This window comes from Hemiscyllium ocellatum, chromosome 11, assembly GCF_020745735.1.
Source record: "Hemiscyllium ocellatum isolate sHemOce1 chromosome 11, sHemOce1.pat.X.cur, whole genome shotgun sequence".
In the NCBI taxonomy this organism is placed as follows: domain Eukaryota; kingdom Metazoa; phylum Chordata; class Chondrichthyes; order Orectolobiformes; family Hemiscylliidae; genus Hemiscyllium; species Hemiscyllium ocellatum.
In genome coordinates, this window is record NC_083411.1 from 17546995 (window position 1) to 17565921 (window position 18927).

Below are 18927 nucleotides of genomic sequence, written 5' to 3' on the forward strand. Positions count from 1 at the left end.
GAGACCTTGCACTTACCTTTAGTTTGTACATGACAGCAGGAGGTTCTGTGCTTGCAACCAGCAAAGGAGACTCAGAAACAGAATTTAATGATATTCTTTACTTGGTGCGATGGTGCTGGCAGGTGGTCCTTTTGTTCAGTAAAGAACCAGCTTTCTATGTTTTGCAGTGGATGTTATACAAGAAATTGATGTTGCGTTCACTGCCATCAGCTTTGAAAGCCGAACTGTTATCAGGTTCACTCAGACAATAAACATCCATTATGGATGGGAACACAATTGGCTTGCAAAGTGTTACACAGAGCAGACAAAGAGAAGTTGTTTCCCCTGGCAAAATGATTAGCAACTCAAAGTCATAGATTTAAACATTCTTGTAGGGGGGGGGGGGGTGGGGGGGGGAAAGAATTAGGAACTCTCCCCCCGCACCAGAAAGTTAAGATCTGAATTATAGATTTAGATTCCACAGGAAACTTAAAAAGGAATTGTGCATGTACTTGAAAGCTAATGCAGAAATACAGTTAATGTAATGACCTTGCACAGGCATAGTAAGCTGAAAGGCATTTTTAATCCTGGAAGCTTCTGATATCTAGAAACACCAATTAATAAAGTATAATGCCAAAAAACTTAAACTTCTGGATAAAACAGAACTGCACACACTTTGCTATTGGTATTTATTGATTGCAAGTGTTCAACACTGTTGAAAACATAAACAATGCATGGAAATAAAGCAAAAGCAGAGCTCCGAGGATCAAAGTAGCAAAACTTCCTACTGAAAGAATTGTTTCAACAATTATACAATTGGAATGTACTTAGTAATCTTTTGATGCTGCACAAAAGTAAAGCCAACAGTGCTCACTGTTCTTAGTTTAATTTGTTTTTGATTCTTACACGTTCTCGGACTCTGAACATATGTGCAACATCCAGACATTTCTAAATAAAAGCATAAAAATCCAGCAATGTAACAAATCAGGAATCAAGAAACAGGCTTAATATGTGCCTGCTCGTTTTAACTACATGATCCAAAGCTAGTTCACTCTTCACAAGTAAAATCTTCAAAATAAAACTGGCTACTGAACCAACTTCCTTTCTCTCTTTCCCCAAGAAAATCACTGCACTGCAACCCACTCTGCCCTCAAAATTAATTTTCTGCTCCAAACTGGACCACAATTTCAGTACCTTTATTGAATAAAAAGTGCACACATGCCTATCCATCCAAACAGGTTTCCAGAAGGTTAAACATCAATATTTAAAAACTCCACGTTTCTGTGTTATCAGCACCCTCTGCTGGATGGCCAATGACTGCCATATTTTCAAAGGTAATGAATAGTGCCATGAATGAAAGACGTGTTGAAAGCAAAATTTTTGATGAAGAATAACTTCCAACTATTTTCCAGTAAGTTAGTATGTATTTTATAAATAGCTGGATGATCTGATAGGATTTTAAAAAAAAACTAGATTGGCACAAGAAGTGAACAAAGTTAGAATTTTCCAAGCTTTTCCCACAAATATCAGTAACCTAATAACGAAACTTCTAAAGGGTAGAAGAGTGGAACAGAAAAATTACATCACTTCCACACAGCGCTTTCAATACAAATTGCGACTGAAACTTGGACAAGACTAACCGTAAAATGCAGCAAGTATGACAAATGTGAAAAACAATGCTACTTTGTCCATTTCCTCCACATTCCCACTAGGTCTTTTCATTCATTCTGCAAGTGGAAAGGTTGATAAGGCCACTAAGAATTTGGTCTCCCATGCTATAAATCAGTAAATGGTGCACCAAACATATTTTAAACTTACGACCTAAGTAAGTTACTAGCATTTGCTGGTATAATTCTGCTGTAGCTGACAGAGCATTTTCTTTATTTGACATCTGCCTACTGAAGCAAATGATGGGGTGTGTCATTAATATCATATCAAAGCTGTTGACGAGTATATTTTCAGAATCATTTGCACCTGTCTAGCAAGTGCAATGTCTAATTTACATCCCAGTTAACCTTCAAATCACAATATTCTTGCACTTTAGTGCCTGGTCACAATCATGATGGCAAAACAAGACCTCCATTCTTAAAATAGGGAAATTACCAGTTTCAAACATTTTATCTGACAAGAAATCCACACCAGCCTCGTTCTCTGAACTCCTCTCCAATAAGCACACTTTTGGACTTCCCTACACTTGGTTAGTGTGCTGCGACTGCTCAACCCTTGAATTAGCAGCAGCCTTTTCATTCTTCACTCTCCTTTTCTGCAATATTCCTGGAAGACTCAAATTCCTCCTTTTTCTCCTCACTTGCTTCTGGTGACTTTATGCTGCTGTCATTAGACTTTGAACTGGTCATTAACCGGCTGCGACTCCGTGCTCCTGGCTGGTACAGCTGCATTGTTGGTCGGTCCTGTAAACATTAAAAAAGAAGTTAACTCTCAAACTCAACTACTCAATATCCGATACCTGAAAATACACTTCTGAAAAGGTGGATTAGATATCATATTTCCATAAGAAAAAAAATGCATTTTCTTTAAAGACATCAGCAATAATGCAATAAAATTTTAAAAGCAAAGCACACAATTTATGTTTATTTCAAAGTAATGCTGTCAATATGTCAATCTTCAATTGTTGAAAATGGGACAACTACGTTGAATAAATTCAGAGGGAGAATGAGATATCTTTGAAGGCATTTCTCATTTTTTGAAATAAATAAATAAATAAATACATACATACATAAATAAATAGGTACATAGAGAACAACACAAATAAGCAAATAAACAAAAATGTGTGTTAAGATATTACGAAATGGCTTTAATAGGTTGAGCTGCACTGCCAAAAAAAAACTGGTGGTTGAGTATTTTATTCCACACACGTGCATGTTTTAAAGAGCAGTAGAAGGTAGCATTGGCTTCACGAACATTCTCTGTTCGATTGTAAGACTCAATTAAACATCCTTGTACCTTATTTCGGATTCGTTCCTTCTTTGCTGTGCCATCCTCCTTCTTCTCCTCTTTTCCTCTCTCCAACCGGTCATAACTTGATGCAGCTTCTGAGCTTTCCTTCTTCCTGGTCTTCTCGCTTGTTTGATCATTTTCCTTCTTAATCTCTTCCTCCTTTTTTCTGAAAGATTTGTCTGCCTCACATCGCTCCCTCGGCTTCCATCGTTCTTCCTCCTGCCGTTTCCGACGTTCTTTGTCCTTTAGCCTTCTCTCACGCTCCCGATCCTCTTTATCCCGGTAATCTCTTCCACTGTCATCTTCAACCCTGTCATGCCTAAAACAATAAAATGTTTTAAATTACCGAGTTTAAAAATGATTTGTTTTAATAAAAAGGACGCTGCCAAACATGCACTTAGTGACCACGACCTATTCCTATATGGTGCACCTTAAATCAAGGTTTTAAAAATGACTAGCTTTCTGTAATGCTAGAAGAATCAAATAAGTGTTGCTGAAAATAATATATTTTGAAGACTTTCATCTAGTACTCACTCATCAAGTCGTTCACAACAAAACCAAAATGTAAAGGGAACATTTTACATCATGAGTGAGTAAAAAATAAAATACCGAATGTGAAGAGAGTGGCTGGCATGGGAAAAAAAACCACTGACAGAAATGTATCGATTTTCAGCAATAACCAAGTCTTGGACTCTTGTCAAACATGTCCCATGATACAGAAGACCTATGTTGGCACACTAGATCAGTGTATTTTCTTTGTGAAAGATATTAGAAAATTAGTTGGATTGTTGTCACAATCTGGCAGTTTCCCATTCATTTCTTCCTAATGCCAACTAATAAATTAACAGATTTACTGACTTCAATTTCACAACTTGGTCAGAACATGGAATATCAGAGTTGAGATGTCTTATTGCAGCTGTACACGACCTTGGTGAGGCTACTTTTAGAATACTGCGTACAATTCTGCTTGTCCTTCCATTTGGGCGGCACAGTGGCTCAGTGGTTAGCATTGCTGCCCCACAGCACAAGGGACCAAGGTTCGATTCCAATCTCAGCTGACTATCTTTGTGGAGTTTACACATTCTCCCAGTGTCTGCATGGTTTTCCTCCAGGTGCTCTGGTTTCCTCCCACAGTCTAAAGATGTGCGGGTCAGGTGAATTGGCCATGCTAAATTGCCCATAGTGTTCAGGGATGTGTAGGTTAGGTGCATTAGTCAGGGGTAAGTGTAGAGCAATAGGCTTCCTGAAGAAGGGCCTATGCCCGAAACGTCGATTCTCCTGTTCCTTCAATGCTGCCTGACCTGCTGCGCTTTTCTAGCAACACATTTTTAAGCAATAGGGTAGGAGAATGGGTCTGGGTAGGATACTCTGAGGGTCGGTGTGGACCTGTTGGGCTGAAGGGCCTGTTTCCACACTGTAGGGATTTTATGATGTATTCTATTCCATGATCTAGGAAGGACGTTGCTAAACTTCAGCGGGTGCAGAGAAGATCTACAAGGATGTTGGCAGTATTGGAGGTTTTGCGTTATAGGGAGAGGCTGAATAGGCTAGAGCATTTTCCCCCATCAAGCATAGAGGCTGCAAGGTCAACGCTCAGAAAGTTATACAACCACGAGTGGCATGGATAGGAAGAAAAGCCAAGGTTCATTTCCTAGGGTGGGAGAGTCCAAATCTAGAGGGCATAGATTTAAAGTGAGAGGGGAAAGATTTAAAAAAGGGCCCAAGAGGTAATTTTTTCACACTGAGGGTGGCTTGTGCCAAAAGGAAATGGGGGAGGCAGGTACAATTACAACATTTAAAAAACATCTGGATGGGTATATGAATAGGAAAGGTTTTGAGGGAGTTGAGCCAGATGCTGGTACTGGACAGATTGGGATGTCTGGTCGATGTGTACAAATTGGACCAAAGGATCTGTTTCTGTGTGGTATTACTCTGACTCCATAGGAGAAAGTGAGGACTGCAGATGCTGGAGATCAGAGTCAAAACGTGTGGTGCTGGAAAAGCACAGCAGGTCAGGATGAAGGGCTTATGCCTGAAACATTGTCTTTCCTGTTTCTCGGATGTTGCCTGACAGCTGTGCTTTTCCAGTGCCATGCTTTTCAACTCTGACTCCATAAACTAAGTATAGTACATTACAAGTTAAATAGTTAACTTATTTTATTAATATTTATTAAAGCAAACAGGTGCAAAAGGCAGTAGCAGGTATTCTAACATGCTAGATGAATGTGTGCTAAATGTTGCACAGGCTAATTCCCATCCGTTCCTTTTAACATTTGGCAATTTGGATTACTAGTCAACATCGCTCATTTCAAGCAACTTGAAAATGCAATATCATCTTGGAAAAAAAATGGGATAACACACGCATCTCCAAATCAAAGGCTGTAGATTAAAGTCCCATTCCAAAAATTGAGACTTCAGTACAACACAGAGAGAGCTGTACTGTCAAAGCTGCCATCATTCAGACTCAAATTGACGCACAATTTGCATTCGTGGATAGATGCAAAAGATCAAGTTTTTGAGAATAAGAATTGGGGAGTTTGGTCTGGTGTCCCGGCAAATATTTATTCCGGAATCAACATCGGTGATACAGTTTACATCAACATTCATCAACAGACTTTCCCATGTGCCAACTGACTACCTAACCTCTTATATTACAACTTAATCTCAAAAGTACCTGATTGGCGGTAAAGTGCTTTGGGACATTCTGGAGTCCAATAAGTTGCTCATTTATTCACAGTTCAAAATCTAGTTGAAAATCATACCCTGTTGATCTAGATAAAGGTTTGCAATAGTAATAAAACATCTGCTCTTTTCTCAATTATCACCATATACTGTTCCTTGAACCATTGTTTAAGGTTTCACACACCATTCTGAAAGGCAGTATAATAGCCAGGAAGAGTGGCAATATAGAAATCTGTTTCTAGAAGTTCTAGCAGTCAAATACTGTTTACGCACAAAAAGAGGAGGAAGAAAATATGTAGAGACCTACTACTCACACCAGTCCCAAACAAACAGTTCACAAATGCATGTACTGGGGCATTTCCCACTGCCACCTTTCCTGGAATTGATGCTGGACACAGAAGAGGGTTTATCTAAACTAATACTTGGGAGATTGCTTAGAAAAAGAACTTCATTGGAAGATCATCTAGCAAATGACTCAAGGTCTACTCAAAGAAAAATATCAGAGATGCTTGGCCAGGATTGACAAGACACCAACTTATAGGAAAGAAACCAGCTCAAATGCTAGGCTCATGACAGTAAGCTTTCACACTTCCTTAGAATTTGCACCATTCCTCCTCAATTGAAGGGTGGATGCAAACCACAACACCAATTTAGTATCAAAAGTCCAAGAGAATGGCTCAATATATGCATCAACCGCATAAGACCACTCACTCACTTCTTTCCTTTATCTTCTTTGATGGTGCTCTCCAGGCGTTTACCCTGTCCAGTGAATGGTCTGTCCTCTTTAGCTCGCTCTCTCTCCAGTTTCTTCACTTTCTCCCTTGGCTTTTCTACACTGGAGGAGTCATCCCCTTTATCTGCCTTCTTCAGAAGCTACAAATACAAAATGATGTTTGCTGTCAAGCATATAATAATTTAAATTGAAATAGTTTGCTAGAATATTTAACATTATGTCAAGTACTTTTATCTTTGGCTCATCCTTTGATCTGTCCTTGTCTTTTTCAAATCCTTTTTCTAACATCTTCTTTTGCTTCTCCGCTTCTCTCCTTTTCCGTCTTTCGTCCTCTCTCCACTTTCTCTTTTCTTCTTCACGGAGTCGCCTCTTTTCCAACTCTCTTCGTCTCCTTTCTTCTCTTTTCTCCTCTCTTATTCTCTGTTGTAGAAGAAAAATAACTTAAAGTAGTGCAGACAATGAATAACAATTTGAATAAACAAAATTGCCTCCTTGTATATTAGCTTTGTAAAATAAAAAAGACAAAAACAAAAAAAAATTACCTGTTTATTTTTCACATAGTCCAAAAGGGGTGTGGTTTTCTTAGCTGGTAATGGAAAAAAAACTCCATTTCATCAATTTGTACGTACACAAAGTTTTGATTTCAAGTCTCTACAAACTGATAACGTAACACTGGGAAAACAAGTATATAAAACAAATGCAATGTAGAATTTAGAAGAAACCCCTTTTCCAAGGGACGGTATCAACGTATAACAGGGACAGACATAAAAGGGGAAGCATGTCAGCTAAATGACAGAGAAGGGAATAGAGTGTTAAGCTAATAAAGTGAAATAGGAAAAGTTGGAAGCTGTGCGAGTGCTGTGTAGTGGCAAGGACTGGTTGGACCACATGGCTTTTTTCTGTGCCATATGTACATTATAATGATGCAGCACCGGGGGCAAATGAATCATACATTGCAAGTATGAGAGCAAAAATGTGCTAATGTAAAGAATGTAGGTAAAAACAAATGACTGCAGATGCTGGAAACCAGATTCTGGATTAGTGGTGCTGGAAGAACACGGCAGTTAAGGCAGCATCCGAGGAGCAGTAAAATCGACGTTTCGGGCAAAAGCCCTTCATCAGGAGTACTGATAAAGGGCTTTTACCCGAAACATTGATTTTATTGCTCCTCGGATGCTGCCTTAACTGCTGTGTTCTTCCAGCACCACTAATCCAGAATAATGTAAAGAATGTGGCAAGGCCACAGAATGGGCTGCAGTGAACTCCAATGTCCAGAGAGCTCAGTTGCACCGCTGGTCAAGTTCTAAAGGACAGAGCTGAGTCTGCATACAGCACGTAGTGAGGGAACCAACTAAAAAAGCAGAAACCTACCTGACCTCATCAATATGCCTGTGGCACACTTACATGTCCATTTTTGAACAGATCAAACTGGGCAATGGGTCAGTATGAGCCATCAGCAGCAGAATTGTATTCCACCATAACATTCAACCTCATTACTGGCATATTGTGCCCAGTTTACCATAAAAACAGGAGATCAAACTTGATTAAATGAAAAGTTCAGGAGGGCATACCAGATGCAGTACAAGGCACATCTAAAATGTCAATTATTAACCTGGTGAAGCTACATAGGATTACTCATGTGCCAAATAGCAGCAGCAACGTGCATTAGATGGGGTAAGGTATTCCTACAATCAACAGATCAGACTCGAGCTCTGTGGCATTGCCAAATCCAGTCATGAATGGCAATGGATAATTAAACACCACTAGGAGGAGGCTGCAGCTTCTATGATGGGGGGGGGGGGGGGGGGGGGGGGGAGGGAACTCAGCACACCAGCGCCTAAGACAGAAAACTGACAAATGTGCAACTATCTTCTGAAGTGCAGAGTGGTAGATCCATGTTAGCCTCATCCCGAGGCTCCCAGGATCATATATATTAGTCTTCAGTCAGTTTGATTTATTGCTTGACAATGTGGAAAAAAAAAATGCCTAGGTGTGTCTTGCCAACAAAAAGTACTACAAATCCAACTTGGCCAATTATCACTCGAGATTGTCAAAGTTATGAAAGGGGTTATAACAACACCAGTACGTGATATTTGATTAGATTATTGCTAATCAGTTTGAGTTTTTCTAGGGCCACAACTTCTAACCTCATTACATCTGTTCCAAGCACAGACTAAAGCTGACCTCCAGAGGCAGCAGGCAAGAATCATAGTAGTACTGGCAGTGAGGAACCCTAACAAAACAGTGACCTGTGCTTGTGCGTGTTGGACTCTCTACTAGCTGGTTTTATACTTGGCATAAAAGGAGGAAGTCAATCATTTCATCTCCAGGACATCTCTGTATGTCACCCTCAGGGTATCATTCTATCATTTGAATATCTATCAAATTCAGCTGGTTCAATGACTTCCCCTCCATCAGAAGGTCAGAATTGGGAATGTTCACCAATGATTGTATAATTTGTAACTCCTCAGATACTGAGGCATGCCCATATCCAAATGCAACAAGATCTGGGTAACATTCAGGCACGAGATGTCAAGGCTCAAGGAACGTATACATTTCAAAGTGTCAGGTAATAACAATCTCAACAAAACATTGGGCAAGCCACAGATGGAATACTGCATGCAGTCCTGGTCCCACACTGTAGGAAAGACGTGACTCCACTAGAGAGTGTGGGCAGAAGATTTAATCACGATGTTGCCTGGGGTCAAAAGGTATCAGGACAGACTGGATAGATTGCAATGTTTTCCTTGCAGCTGAGAAGGCCAATGGAGTACCTGATCGAGATGTACAGAATTATGAGAGGTAGAGAGTAGATCATGAGTATCCCTTGCCTATGACAGCTGTGTCTAAGAACAGAGGGCATACATTTAAAAGGGAGGAGCAAGTGGTTTAAGAAAGATAGGAGAAATAGTTATTTTTTCAACCTAGAGTGTGGCAGGTATATACCAGAGAGGGCAACTTTCAAAAAGCACCTGAATTAGTACTTAAAATGCCAGGGTGTAATAGGCTGTGGTCCAAGTTCAGATAAATGGAATTAGTGTAGTTTGATGTCTATGCTGACCAGCAAACATGGTGTGTTTCCATGCAGTATGTCTAGGAGAGACTTTAACCATCTCCCCTTGACATTCAAAAATGTAAGGGAGTTAGTACTGACAAGAAACGGAACAAGATAGCCACAACTGTTTTAGGATTACAATAACAGTTTAGAAACCAGAAACGCTGCTGTGAACAATTCACCTCTCATTTCCTCAAAGCCTGATGGCCATCTACAAGGCACAAATTAAGAACAGGATATCCAGGCAAATGGGGAGCAGTCAAATGAGCTTCAACAATACTTCGGATGTTTGATACCGTCCAATACAATGCATCTACGAGCTTCAACATTTGCACCCTCCACTACCACCAGATATTGGCAAGACCTTTACAATCTACAAAATGCAATACTATAACAATTCACAGGCTCCTTTGACAGCACTTTCCAAAACAGTGACCTCTAGCACCTAGAAAAACCAAGAAAACAAGACACATGGAAACACCACCACTCTGCTGGTTCCCCTGGAAGTCACACCATTGTGACTTGGAGGCCTATATGTACAAAATATGATCAGTCTATTGGTGTGCTTAATTTCTTAGGGGTAATGCATTTGTTATCAAACCAGAGTTGCCTTTAGTGATTTAGAATGTTTCAGTGGGTATTAAGAATCAACTATTTAATATGGACTAATTTAAGATTGGGTGGATGTAAACAACTTCCTTCATTGATGATTATTTTTTATTATGATCCAGTTATGTTGAACAACTAGCTATTTTAACATAATCTTTTCAGTTGTCAATTAAACCCAAAAATGCAAGGAATTCAATTCATATGAAGATTTGAATTCATAACCAGGCAAATACTTGTCTTATACCATGCGTACCATATAATTCTTGATCTGATTTAGAGAATTTTATTAGTGCCATGAACATGTGTGGTGATAAAGGAATAGGGCACAAGAAAGGAAAAACAAATACAAGCAAAAAAAACTGGAAAATGCATCTTAAAAAGGGCTTACATGCAAATAATCCAAGGTAAAAGGTCTGATTATGCATGTGGTGATAACAACAAATGCATTTCTGTCTCTTACCTCACACTTATAAAGTAAGTTAGAATGATGTGATCCAATGTAAGGACACATCACCAACCACAAGTCAACACTGAATCAAGTAAAGAAATAACCCATTGATCATGATAGGGATGATCGTGTTTAGCACAATAAAGGTTAGCTAGTTATGGTAAGAGGTTGCTACATTAAGATTAAAAGAGCATACAATCAGAAAGTGAACTCAATTTTCTGGATCAAATTCTGATAGTCATTTTTGCCTAACAGACATTACCTTGGAAAGCAATTTGACTTATTAAAACAGATCAACTTACCTGCTAACTCTTTAGTTTTAGCTTCAATTTCCTCCAAAAGTGTTTCAGGATTGTTTGAATTTCTCTCATCATCTGCATTATTATAACTCTCCAAGAACTTTTTATATTCAGGATCTGATAAAGAACATATAAACAGTCAAATAAAACTCAACCAATTCCAAAACAAACATAAACAAGACTCAAAAAGAAAACACAAGGCAAGGTGTTTACATTCAATTACTCTGCTACATTCCTGGCGCTAAGGAAATAAACATAAACCTGCCATTTTCTTTTCTAAAAACTTGTGGCATAAACTTCTATTGTTCTGATGATTGAACTCTAGTATGGTTCAGAAACTCCATTCTAGTTTCATATTTCCATGGAATAGCAACTCACACCTTTCTACACCCACCCAAAGCAGTAAGATAATAACAATGATTGAACGTGCACCTCAAGAGTCTGCACCATTCAACCTCAACATTAGTTTAGTTGTCATTTTAAAACAACACTAAAACAATCCAAAATAACATTCTGTAAAGAAATGGAGAATTTTTATAAAACCATATTCAAATATTTCAAATTTATTTACTTGGACAGAACTGTACAGCAATCTCTGGTTCATTGGATTTAGTTGATTTCAATCTAGCCCAATAGTTAGAACACAAATAATTGGCCTTCATCTCTGGATTATCAATGCTTTGGTGTTCAAAACTACTAGACGCACTCCACCTCTGCCAATCCTTCACCTGAGGCATGGTGATCCTGAGCTCGAATCACCATCAGTCAGTTTTCTATAACGAGAGAGCAGCTGTATGGTGTGGGAAGACTATGGCAACTTTTCCTTCCACCTGGAAACAGGATGAGTTTGCTGCAATTTCTAACATCTCCCCAACGCAGGTGATTAGGTTTGCAATTCTCACTATAAGCTCATGCCTTTCAGAAGAGAAGGCACTGTCACTGAGCCACAGTAGATTGAAAGAAAATGTTGATCATTGAGAACATGTCATTTGTCCCCCAAGCAGTAACTGGTACAACTGTAGTAACCAATAATAAACTAACAACTTTCAGTACAGTAACTTTAAAGGCTCAGTGCAATAATGATAGAGACCAGAATTCCAGCAACTGGCAATTAGCTTCTCTGTGATAATTAGAACAGCTTGCATCCTTCCATCTAGATGAACATGAAAGCAGAAACAAATGGAATAGAACAAAAAACAGTGTACAAAATGTTTACATTGTTTAAAAAAAAAGTACTCCATACCATCACTAAAATGTATAGGATCCATACCATCTTCAACAGTTCCCACTTTTGCATCTTTTTTCTTGCTCTTCTTTTTTGGAATTTTCTGAAAGGGTGCAAATTCTACAATCGCAGGGTACTCCTGCCCTATTGAGTGTAAGGATGGGAAGCATAGCAGACACAAATAAAGGGGTTTTTAAATGATTAAGTATGAATTAAAGAAACATTTTGTTGAAGACACATCTACTGTTGTCTTAAGTTATTCAGCAAACAGCTAAAAATGTTAGGTTTTCATTTAGATCCATTAAACAGGCCAATGTTCAAAATACAGAGCTGCTGCCGAAAATCCACTTTCATAAGCCCAGAAATGACTCAGGAAAATTCAAATCAGAAAGTAGTCATCCCTACACGTAGGACGGTCAGAATCTGCAAGATGTTGCTTCCCAAGCAAAGGGTGATTATCTCCTGAGCTGCTAGGCTCACTATTCAGTGAAGTGGTGGTAAGCAAAGCTGCCAAGTCCAAAGCAAACTATGTGATTGCGACCTCTCAAAAGGAACTAGTGAGGATGAAGAAATAGCCCAGAAAATCAAAAAAAAGAGTAAAAATAAATACTTCAATCCCTGCGAGCAGTGCAGCCATTTTAACTGAAACAGATGAAAATGGAAAAACTGGCGTACCTGCTTGGTACTATTTTTACAGAATTAAATAGTACTCACTAATATTTGTACCACAGGAACCAAGTTCCTTTCAAATATGCTGTATATGTACTTAAGGACTGCAAACAGAAAAATATCCTTTGGAGTATTAAGAATTACTCCTTCTAAAAATTAATTCAACTTGGAGTCTGTCAGAATTGGCGTTTATTTGGTTGTAATTCCATTCTCTGCATTTTACATCTACTAAGTAAAAACTTTTAAAGTTGGGCTGATCAGCATACATAATGAAAAAATGTTTTTGATATTTCCTTAGTTATTCATATTTGAAATAATTTTTTTAAAAATAAAAGGCAAAATGATTCTCTAAAGCAAAAAAGAAACCCTCCATTGTAACAGTTTGCTTTCAAAGCACATTAAATCTAATCATAACAGTACTTTTTAATAGATCATACAAAAGGGAAAATCTCAAATACTCCTTTCAGCAAGTATTAAAAAGATAATCAATCATTACTGCTCTGTCTATTTTATTTGATTTAATTAAGACAAGTTTGTTTATCAAATGCTTCTGGGCTGAATGTGAAGTTTCTGTGAATAATTTTAATTTAGATTCTTTCCACATTTCCAGTACACTAGTATATATCAGATAGACAAATACACATGATTCCTTACAATGCATTTTTTAAATGCATGTTTGAAGGCAAGGGATTTAACAAATATTAAACATGGAAATCAAACAAGACACACAGTGTCAGTACATTAACTACCATACCTTTGCTATCAATGAAAACATAGCCATCAAATTGATCCCTGAAGAGGACAATGTCGTCCTGATTTTTAAAGTTGATGTATGCTCTCGAAAAGACATGAGGAAACAAACTGTGGAAACATGAGAGATTTGAGGCTAGAATTAAATTGAAAAAGGCTATATAGTGAGAATATAGTGGCAGCAACATATACAAACAGAAAATTTCTATCATTAGGTCCTGATCATATTTTACGCAAATTATGCCTCCTCCACCATTCAGTAGAATTACAATAGATCTTTGGCTTCAACTCCACATCTTTGGCCATTTCCCCAAATTCTCTGAAAGATCCTAAATATCAGTCCATCCAAGCCTGAAATATTAGTCAACGAAGGAACATCCCCAATTCTCTGGAATGAAGACTTCAAAAAAAAAAGATTCACAATCTTTTAGGTGAAGTTATTTCTCCTCATCTGAATCATATGTGATTAACTCCTTATCACAAAACTATGCTCCTTATTCTGGTTCCCTGATCAACAGGAACAATTTTAAATGTCCACCTTGTCTAGCTCCCTCAGAATCCATGTTTCAATGTGAGAACTTCACAATCTCCTAAACCTCAGAAACCATAGGCCTATTTACTCAGTTTATCTAATTCAACCCTCTCATCCCACGGACTATTTCAACGAATCTTCACTATGCTCTCTCCAATGCAAACATATCTTCCTTCAAAAAAAAGAAACCAAACTACTTGTAAAATAGATAAGATACACCCACAGAAAACTTTAATAATTTTATCAAATACAATTTCCAAAGACCATGTAGACTTTGATCATACTATAATTTTTGAAGTGCATTGTTAAAACTTTGTTACTCATAGTATCCAGCAATATCCTGATAATATTAGGCTAATTGCCCTGTAGTTGCATGCTTCCTCTCCTGAATAGCAGTGTCACATTTGCTAATTTCCAATTTTCTGAGGCAGTTCCAGAAGTTTTGTAAAATTTTGGCCATTGCATCTACCATCTCTGTAGCTCTCTCATTGATATGATGAGATAGGTAATCGTTGATCTTGGGGATTTCAGATTTTAATCTCCTCACTCATAGCAGCACCTGTACCTTCTATTTTCACAGATCTTGTGAAAATATACAAAGTATCTGTTCAATATTTCTGCCATTTCCTCACTCTCCATAATAAATTTCTTCTATCTCTACTTCTAAGGAACTAATGTCTACTTTGGTTGCTCTTTTTAAAAAAAATATACATGTGAAAACTTTTACTCAGTTTTATATCCCTGGCTAATTGGCTCTCATTTCATCATCTTCCCCGTTAGATCAACATTTTGTTGGTATGGTTTTCAACATAGGCCTTTGCTGGTTTAATCTCCTGCTACTTTTAGCAGCTTCATAAACCTCTTTTCTAAAAATAAAGTTTAATACTATCCTTAACTCCCTCAATAATTTGGATCATTTAATTGGTGCTTTTCAATTGAATGCATTTTGTTTAATAGTTTTGAATTTTCTTTAAATGTTGCCCACACTTATCCATCACTGCATCTTACTGTCTACTGACCCAGTCAACCTTACCCAGCTTTCTCTCCTCAAATCCAGGGAAATAGCCTTGTTTAAGATTACGATTCTTGGTTGTGACTGAGTATGTCATTTCAATTTTAACATGGAATTCAACTATATTATGATAATTAATTCCTAATAGATCCTTTCTTGTGTGATCACTCATTAACCTTGCCTCAATATACAATACTAGATCTAAAATAATTATCGCTAGCTGTTTCCACAATGTATTGTTTCAGGAAACTGTCACTAAACAACATTCTACAAACACATTTTCTAGACCAGCCTGATAATTTGATTTAGTCTGGACTATGCAATGATTAAAGCACTCCACAATTATTCCACTGTCTTTGCTGCATGCTCCAATCAATTCTTGTTTAATGCCCAAACTAACAATTTACTACAGCTAGGTGGCTTTAAAACAACTCTCCAACAATTTTTTTTAATCTTGCACTTCCAAATCTCCATGCACTCTGTTCTACTTCATGATTATTTCTCAATATCCTTATGCCATTGTTTACTATCTGGGCAACACTTCTACTTTGCCATTATTTTGGCCTTTAAAATACTGTATACACTGGAATATCTTTTTCCCCAAAATTTGTCACCACATGGTCGAGTTCCTGTAATGTTGGTGGATCCAATCTTTTTATCTTTATTTGTATTCATTAGATCATCTAGCTTATTGCATTAGATTCTCTACACAGTGTGGAAACAGGCCTTTTGGCCCAACAAGTCCACACCAACAGATGGGTTTCCAGATAAGGAGGCTTCATTTTCATTTTTTTATATTACTTTCCTTGCATGGAAGTTACTTGTTTACGTACAATTACTGTTGTAAACTCTTTGCTTCTTCTGGTCTAATTTTACTTGTCCATATCCACATTGCTTTAATGTTCTGTTGCCTCCAATTTTGTCTTTTGAATTTCTACATCTCTTCACTTTAGCTCTACCTCTCTACCCCCTTCTATCAGATACACATTCAATTTCTGAATAAAATCAACCATTCCCCTCATAAACAGACAAAAATTAAAAAATAATTTTAGGTTTAAACTCATATTGGAATTGCTAATGCAGTCGTTTACAAACAAAAAAAAAACCCACTACAGATGGAATTTCCCCAAAAGATCAGCAGAAATGACTCAAGAAACATTTACAAAAAAATCCACTTGAGTCCATTCTCTCATTTAATAAACATTATATCCTCTGAACTAGTTACCCAAAAATCAAGCTGTTTGTGGTCGAGGTTTTGCAGTTAATTTCAGAGCACTAGCGCTGCCCACTGCAAGAATTAAACAATGTCACTCCCAGTTTGAAATAGGTTCAACATCTGGTTTGAGACATTAATTGAATCTTAGCATTGTGCTACACCTGTCTTTGGGCAAAATTGTACTCTGAAAATAAATCAGTTTAATCAGATTTTGTGTGTGTATTTTTGGTTATTTACAACGGCTCTGACATTGTTATACGGAAGTTGGACCAGTGGCAGTAGAGGGAAGTGCACACAAAAGCACCAATACTGAAATAAAAATGGGAAATGCAGAATATACTGCAGCATCTGTAAGCAGAGAAACTTCAGTTCTGTAGAAAATTCCTCGACCTGATATGTTAACTTAGTTTCTGTGTTGCTATACCTTAGTATTTTCAGCAATTTCTCCTTTAGTTTCAAAAATTGACAGCAACCACAATAGTTTGCTTCTATTTTATTGCCCAAGTGCAGCTGGTGCGCAAACTGTATACAGTCTGCCAGGAGAGAATCATGCCTATGCTCAGCCATGTCCCTCAGGACCATATTTAAACATTAATGTTATGAGACAACACTTTATCACATGACCCTAATATAGTGCACTGCAAAGCCCAACTGACTACATACACAGTGCCAAGTACAGGTTCTGGATGACAGCACCCGAAGGCTTTGCACATGTCGCAGACAACCGGAATCTGACCTGGGTTCCGTTGACAGCTTTATTGATCACATGTCTAAAATGATTCCATGGTCTGGCAGACTTACAATCTATGTGACTGCAAAATCATTTCAGTACACATGTGCAAATTAAACTTGCATTTTTCAGTTCTAAGATTTCATTAACTAACAACACCATTAATATTGTACCACAACATTAATATCAGAAGTGGTCTAGACTCTCATCACAAATAAGAATTAAATAGAAAATAAACAGCAGCCTCTGACTTTTAAGGCAATTTGATAATGTGGCCCTTATGATTTAAAAGAAGTTTGATATAATTTTGTCACAGTAACTACTTACCTTGAATTGGTAGAGAAAAATTCAAAGTAATCATGTTCAGGCAAAGGGGCAAGTTGCTCTTCTAACTGCTCTTTTGTCAGAGTTGGAGGCAAACGACGGATCACCACCTATTGGATAAAAGGTAATTTAATACATATCAGCTACCTCTTCAAAAAATATACAATGTTAATCTTAGAGTATTCTTAAATTTCAATTTCAAATTTCTTAAACAGATCACTCAGATTAGGTATATAGTGAGCTATTTAATCTATTAACATTCAAATTACAGAAACTAGAGCAAACTGCAATTACTGCAGTTTTACAACAAATGTGACGACCCTGTTGTAGTGAGAATATAAGCATAAAGTATTATTGAAGAAACATCTGATGACAAAATGTTCATGAATAAAGAGGTTACCTTAGGATCAGGATCATTTAAATATTACAAACATTTCTTTTTTAAAAAAAAACTCAGTTTAAGCAGCAAATACAATTAGTAAAACTGAGGAAGACATATCTGATAGAAACGAAAGAGCTGGAAATGTGTTGCTGGTTAAAGCACAGCAGGTTAGGCAGCATCCAAGGAACAGGAAATTCGACGTTTCGGGCCAGAGCCTGAAGAAGGGCTCTGGCCCGAAACGTCAAATTTCCTGTTCCTTGGATGCTGCCTAACCTGCTGTGCTTTAACCAGCAACACATTTCCAGCTCTGATCTCCAGCATCTGCAGACCTCACTTTTTACTCACATATCTGATAGAAAAATCAACACAGAAAGCATTGTGTTGTCATTGACCTAAAACATTAAATCTGTTTGTTTTTCTCCATAGATGCAGCTTAACTTCCAGAGTACTCACAGCATTTTCTGTTTAAAGACAAATCTGAAGCAGTTGGAGAGCTGACCAGTAATTGAGAGAATACACAAGATCCAGGATGACTCAGCCACAAATTAAAATCCATACAATATTCGATTCTCTCCAATTGTCATAATACTAATTGTCACAAGTAAGTGTGCTCCTCACAGGAAACAGTGGAATAAACATCATTAACAATATGTACACGGGAAAACGAATAGCGAGAAACCAAAAACAGCCTAACTGCCTTGGAGCTTTGCAATCACACTGACAGCTTCAATTTTAATTTATGTTGAACATGGATTTTGAAGGAAGCCATTTATGTGGAGACAAAACCAGAAATTTCTGGAGAAACCCAGCAGGTCTGGCAGCATCTGTGGAGAAAGAAACAGTTAATCTTCAGAGCCCAGTGATCCTTCTTCAGAGGAGGACTGTAGTTCTTTGTTTTATCTAGTGGAGACATTGCCTCCTGAGCTGGATCCTGGGCTGAGGCCTGTTGCTTCACAAACCTTGGTCAAGACCTCCTTCTTCTCCTTCTTTTCGGGTTTCTCTGCCCTTTCCTCATATTTGACCTCCACCTTCTTCTCCCTGGGTTTGGTATTCTCCTTGTCTTCCTTCATGTCTTAAGAAAACGGACCTCAGCTTCGCAGATAAACAGGCCCCCAGCACCAACAGGCCCTCTCCAGCTGAGCCCGCTGGCCTTTTGCTCCCTGTCACGTCACTCAAGCTCCCATCTCTCTTCTGATTGGTTGGCGCGGGAGAGGTGGAGGCGATGGACGTGGGGGGGGCGGGGGTCATCGCCAGCCAATCACCGCGGCGGGTTGATGAGCGGGCGGCCCCACTCCAGCTCTCGCGAGAGGAGGAGATGGTGGTG

The 18927-nt window shown here is 38.1% G+C and overlaps 1 protein-coding gene across 1 annotated transcript; it reads right to left on the bottom strand.

Moving 5' to 3' along the window:
* Positions 1-673: 673 nt before the first annotated feature.
* upf3b (UPF3B regulator of nonsense mediated mRNA decay) lies at positions 674-18780 on the bottom strand. The gene is made up of 10 exons (XM_060832040.1): positions 18563-18780; positions 17225-17331; positions 13412-13518; positions 12007-12132; positions 10767-10880; positions 6895-6938; positions 6581-6772; positions 6335-6492; positions 2944-3256; positions 674-2390 (listed from the first exon to the last, which is right to left on the bottom strand). Exons 1-10 carry the CDS (start codon positions 18671-18673, stop codon positions 2223-2225), a joined length of 1440 nt encoding a protein of 479 aa, XP_060688023.1. The 5' UTR covers positions 18674-18780; the 3' UTR covers positions 674-2222.
* Positions 18781-18927: the final 147 nt, after the last annotated feature.

What these genes read in the sequence shown, in the direction of transcription:
- upf3b (XM_060832040.1), bottom strand. Translation starts at nt 18,673, where the DNA reads ATGAAGGAAGACAAGGAGAATACCAAACCCAGGGAGAAGAAGGTGGAG. An exon ending in TTTTTCTCTACCAATTCAAG is followed by an intron (nt 13,519 to 17,224) that starts GTAAGTAGTTAC and finishes ATGTTTCCACAG; the next exon opens with TTTGTTTCCTCATGTCTTTT. An exon ending in AAAGAAGATAAAGGAAAGAA is followed by an intron (nt 3,257 to 6,334) that starts GTGAGTGAGTGG and finishes TTATTGTTTTAG; the next exon opens with GCATGACAGGGTTGAAGATG.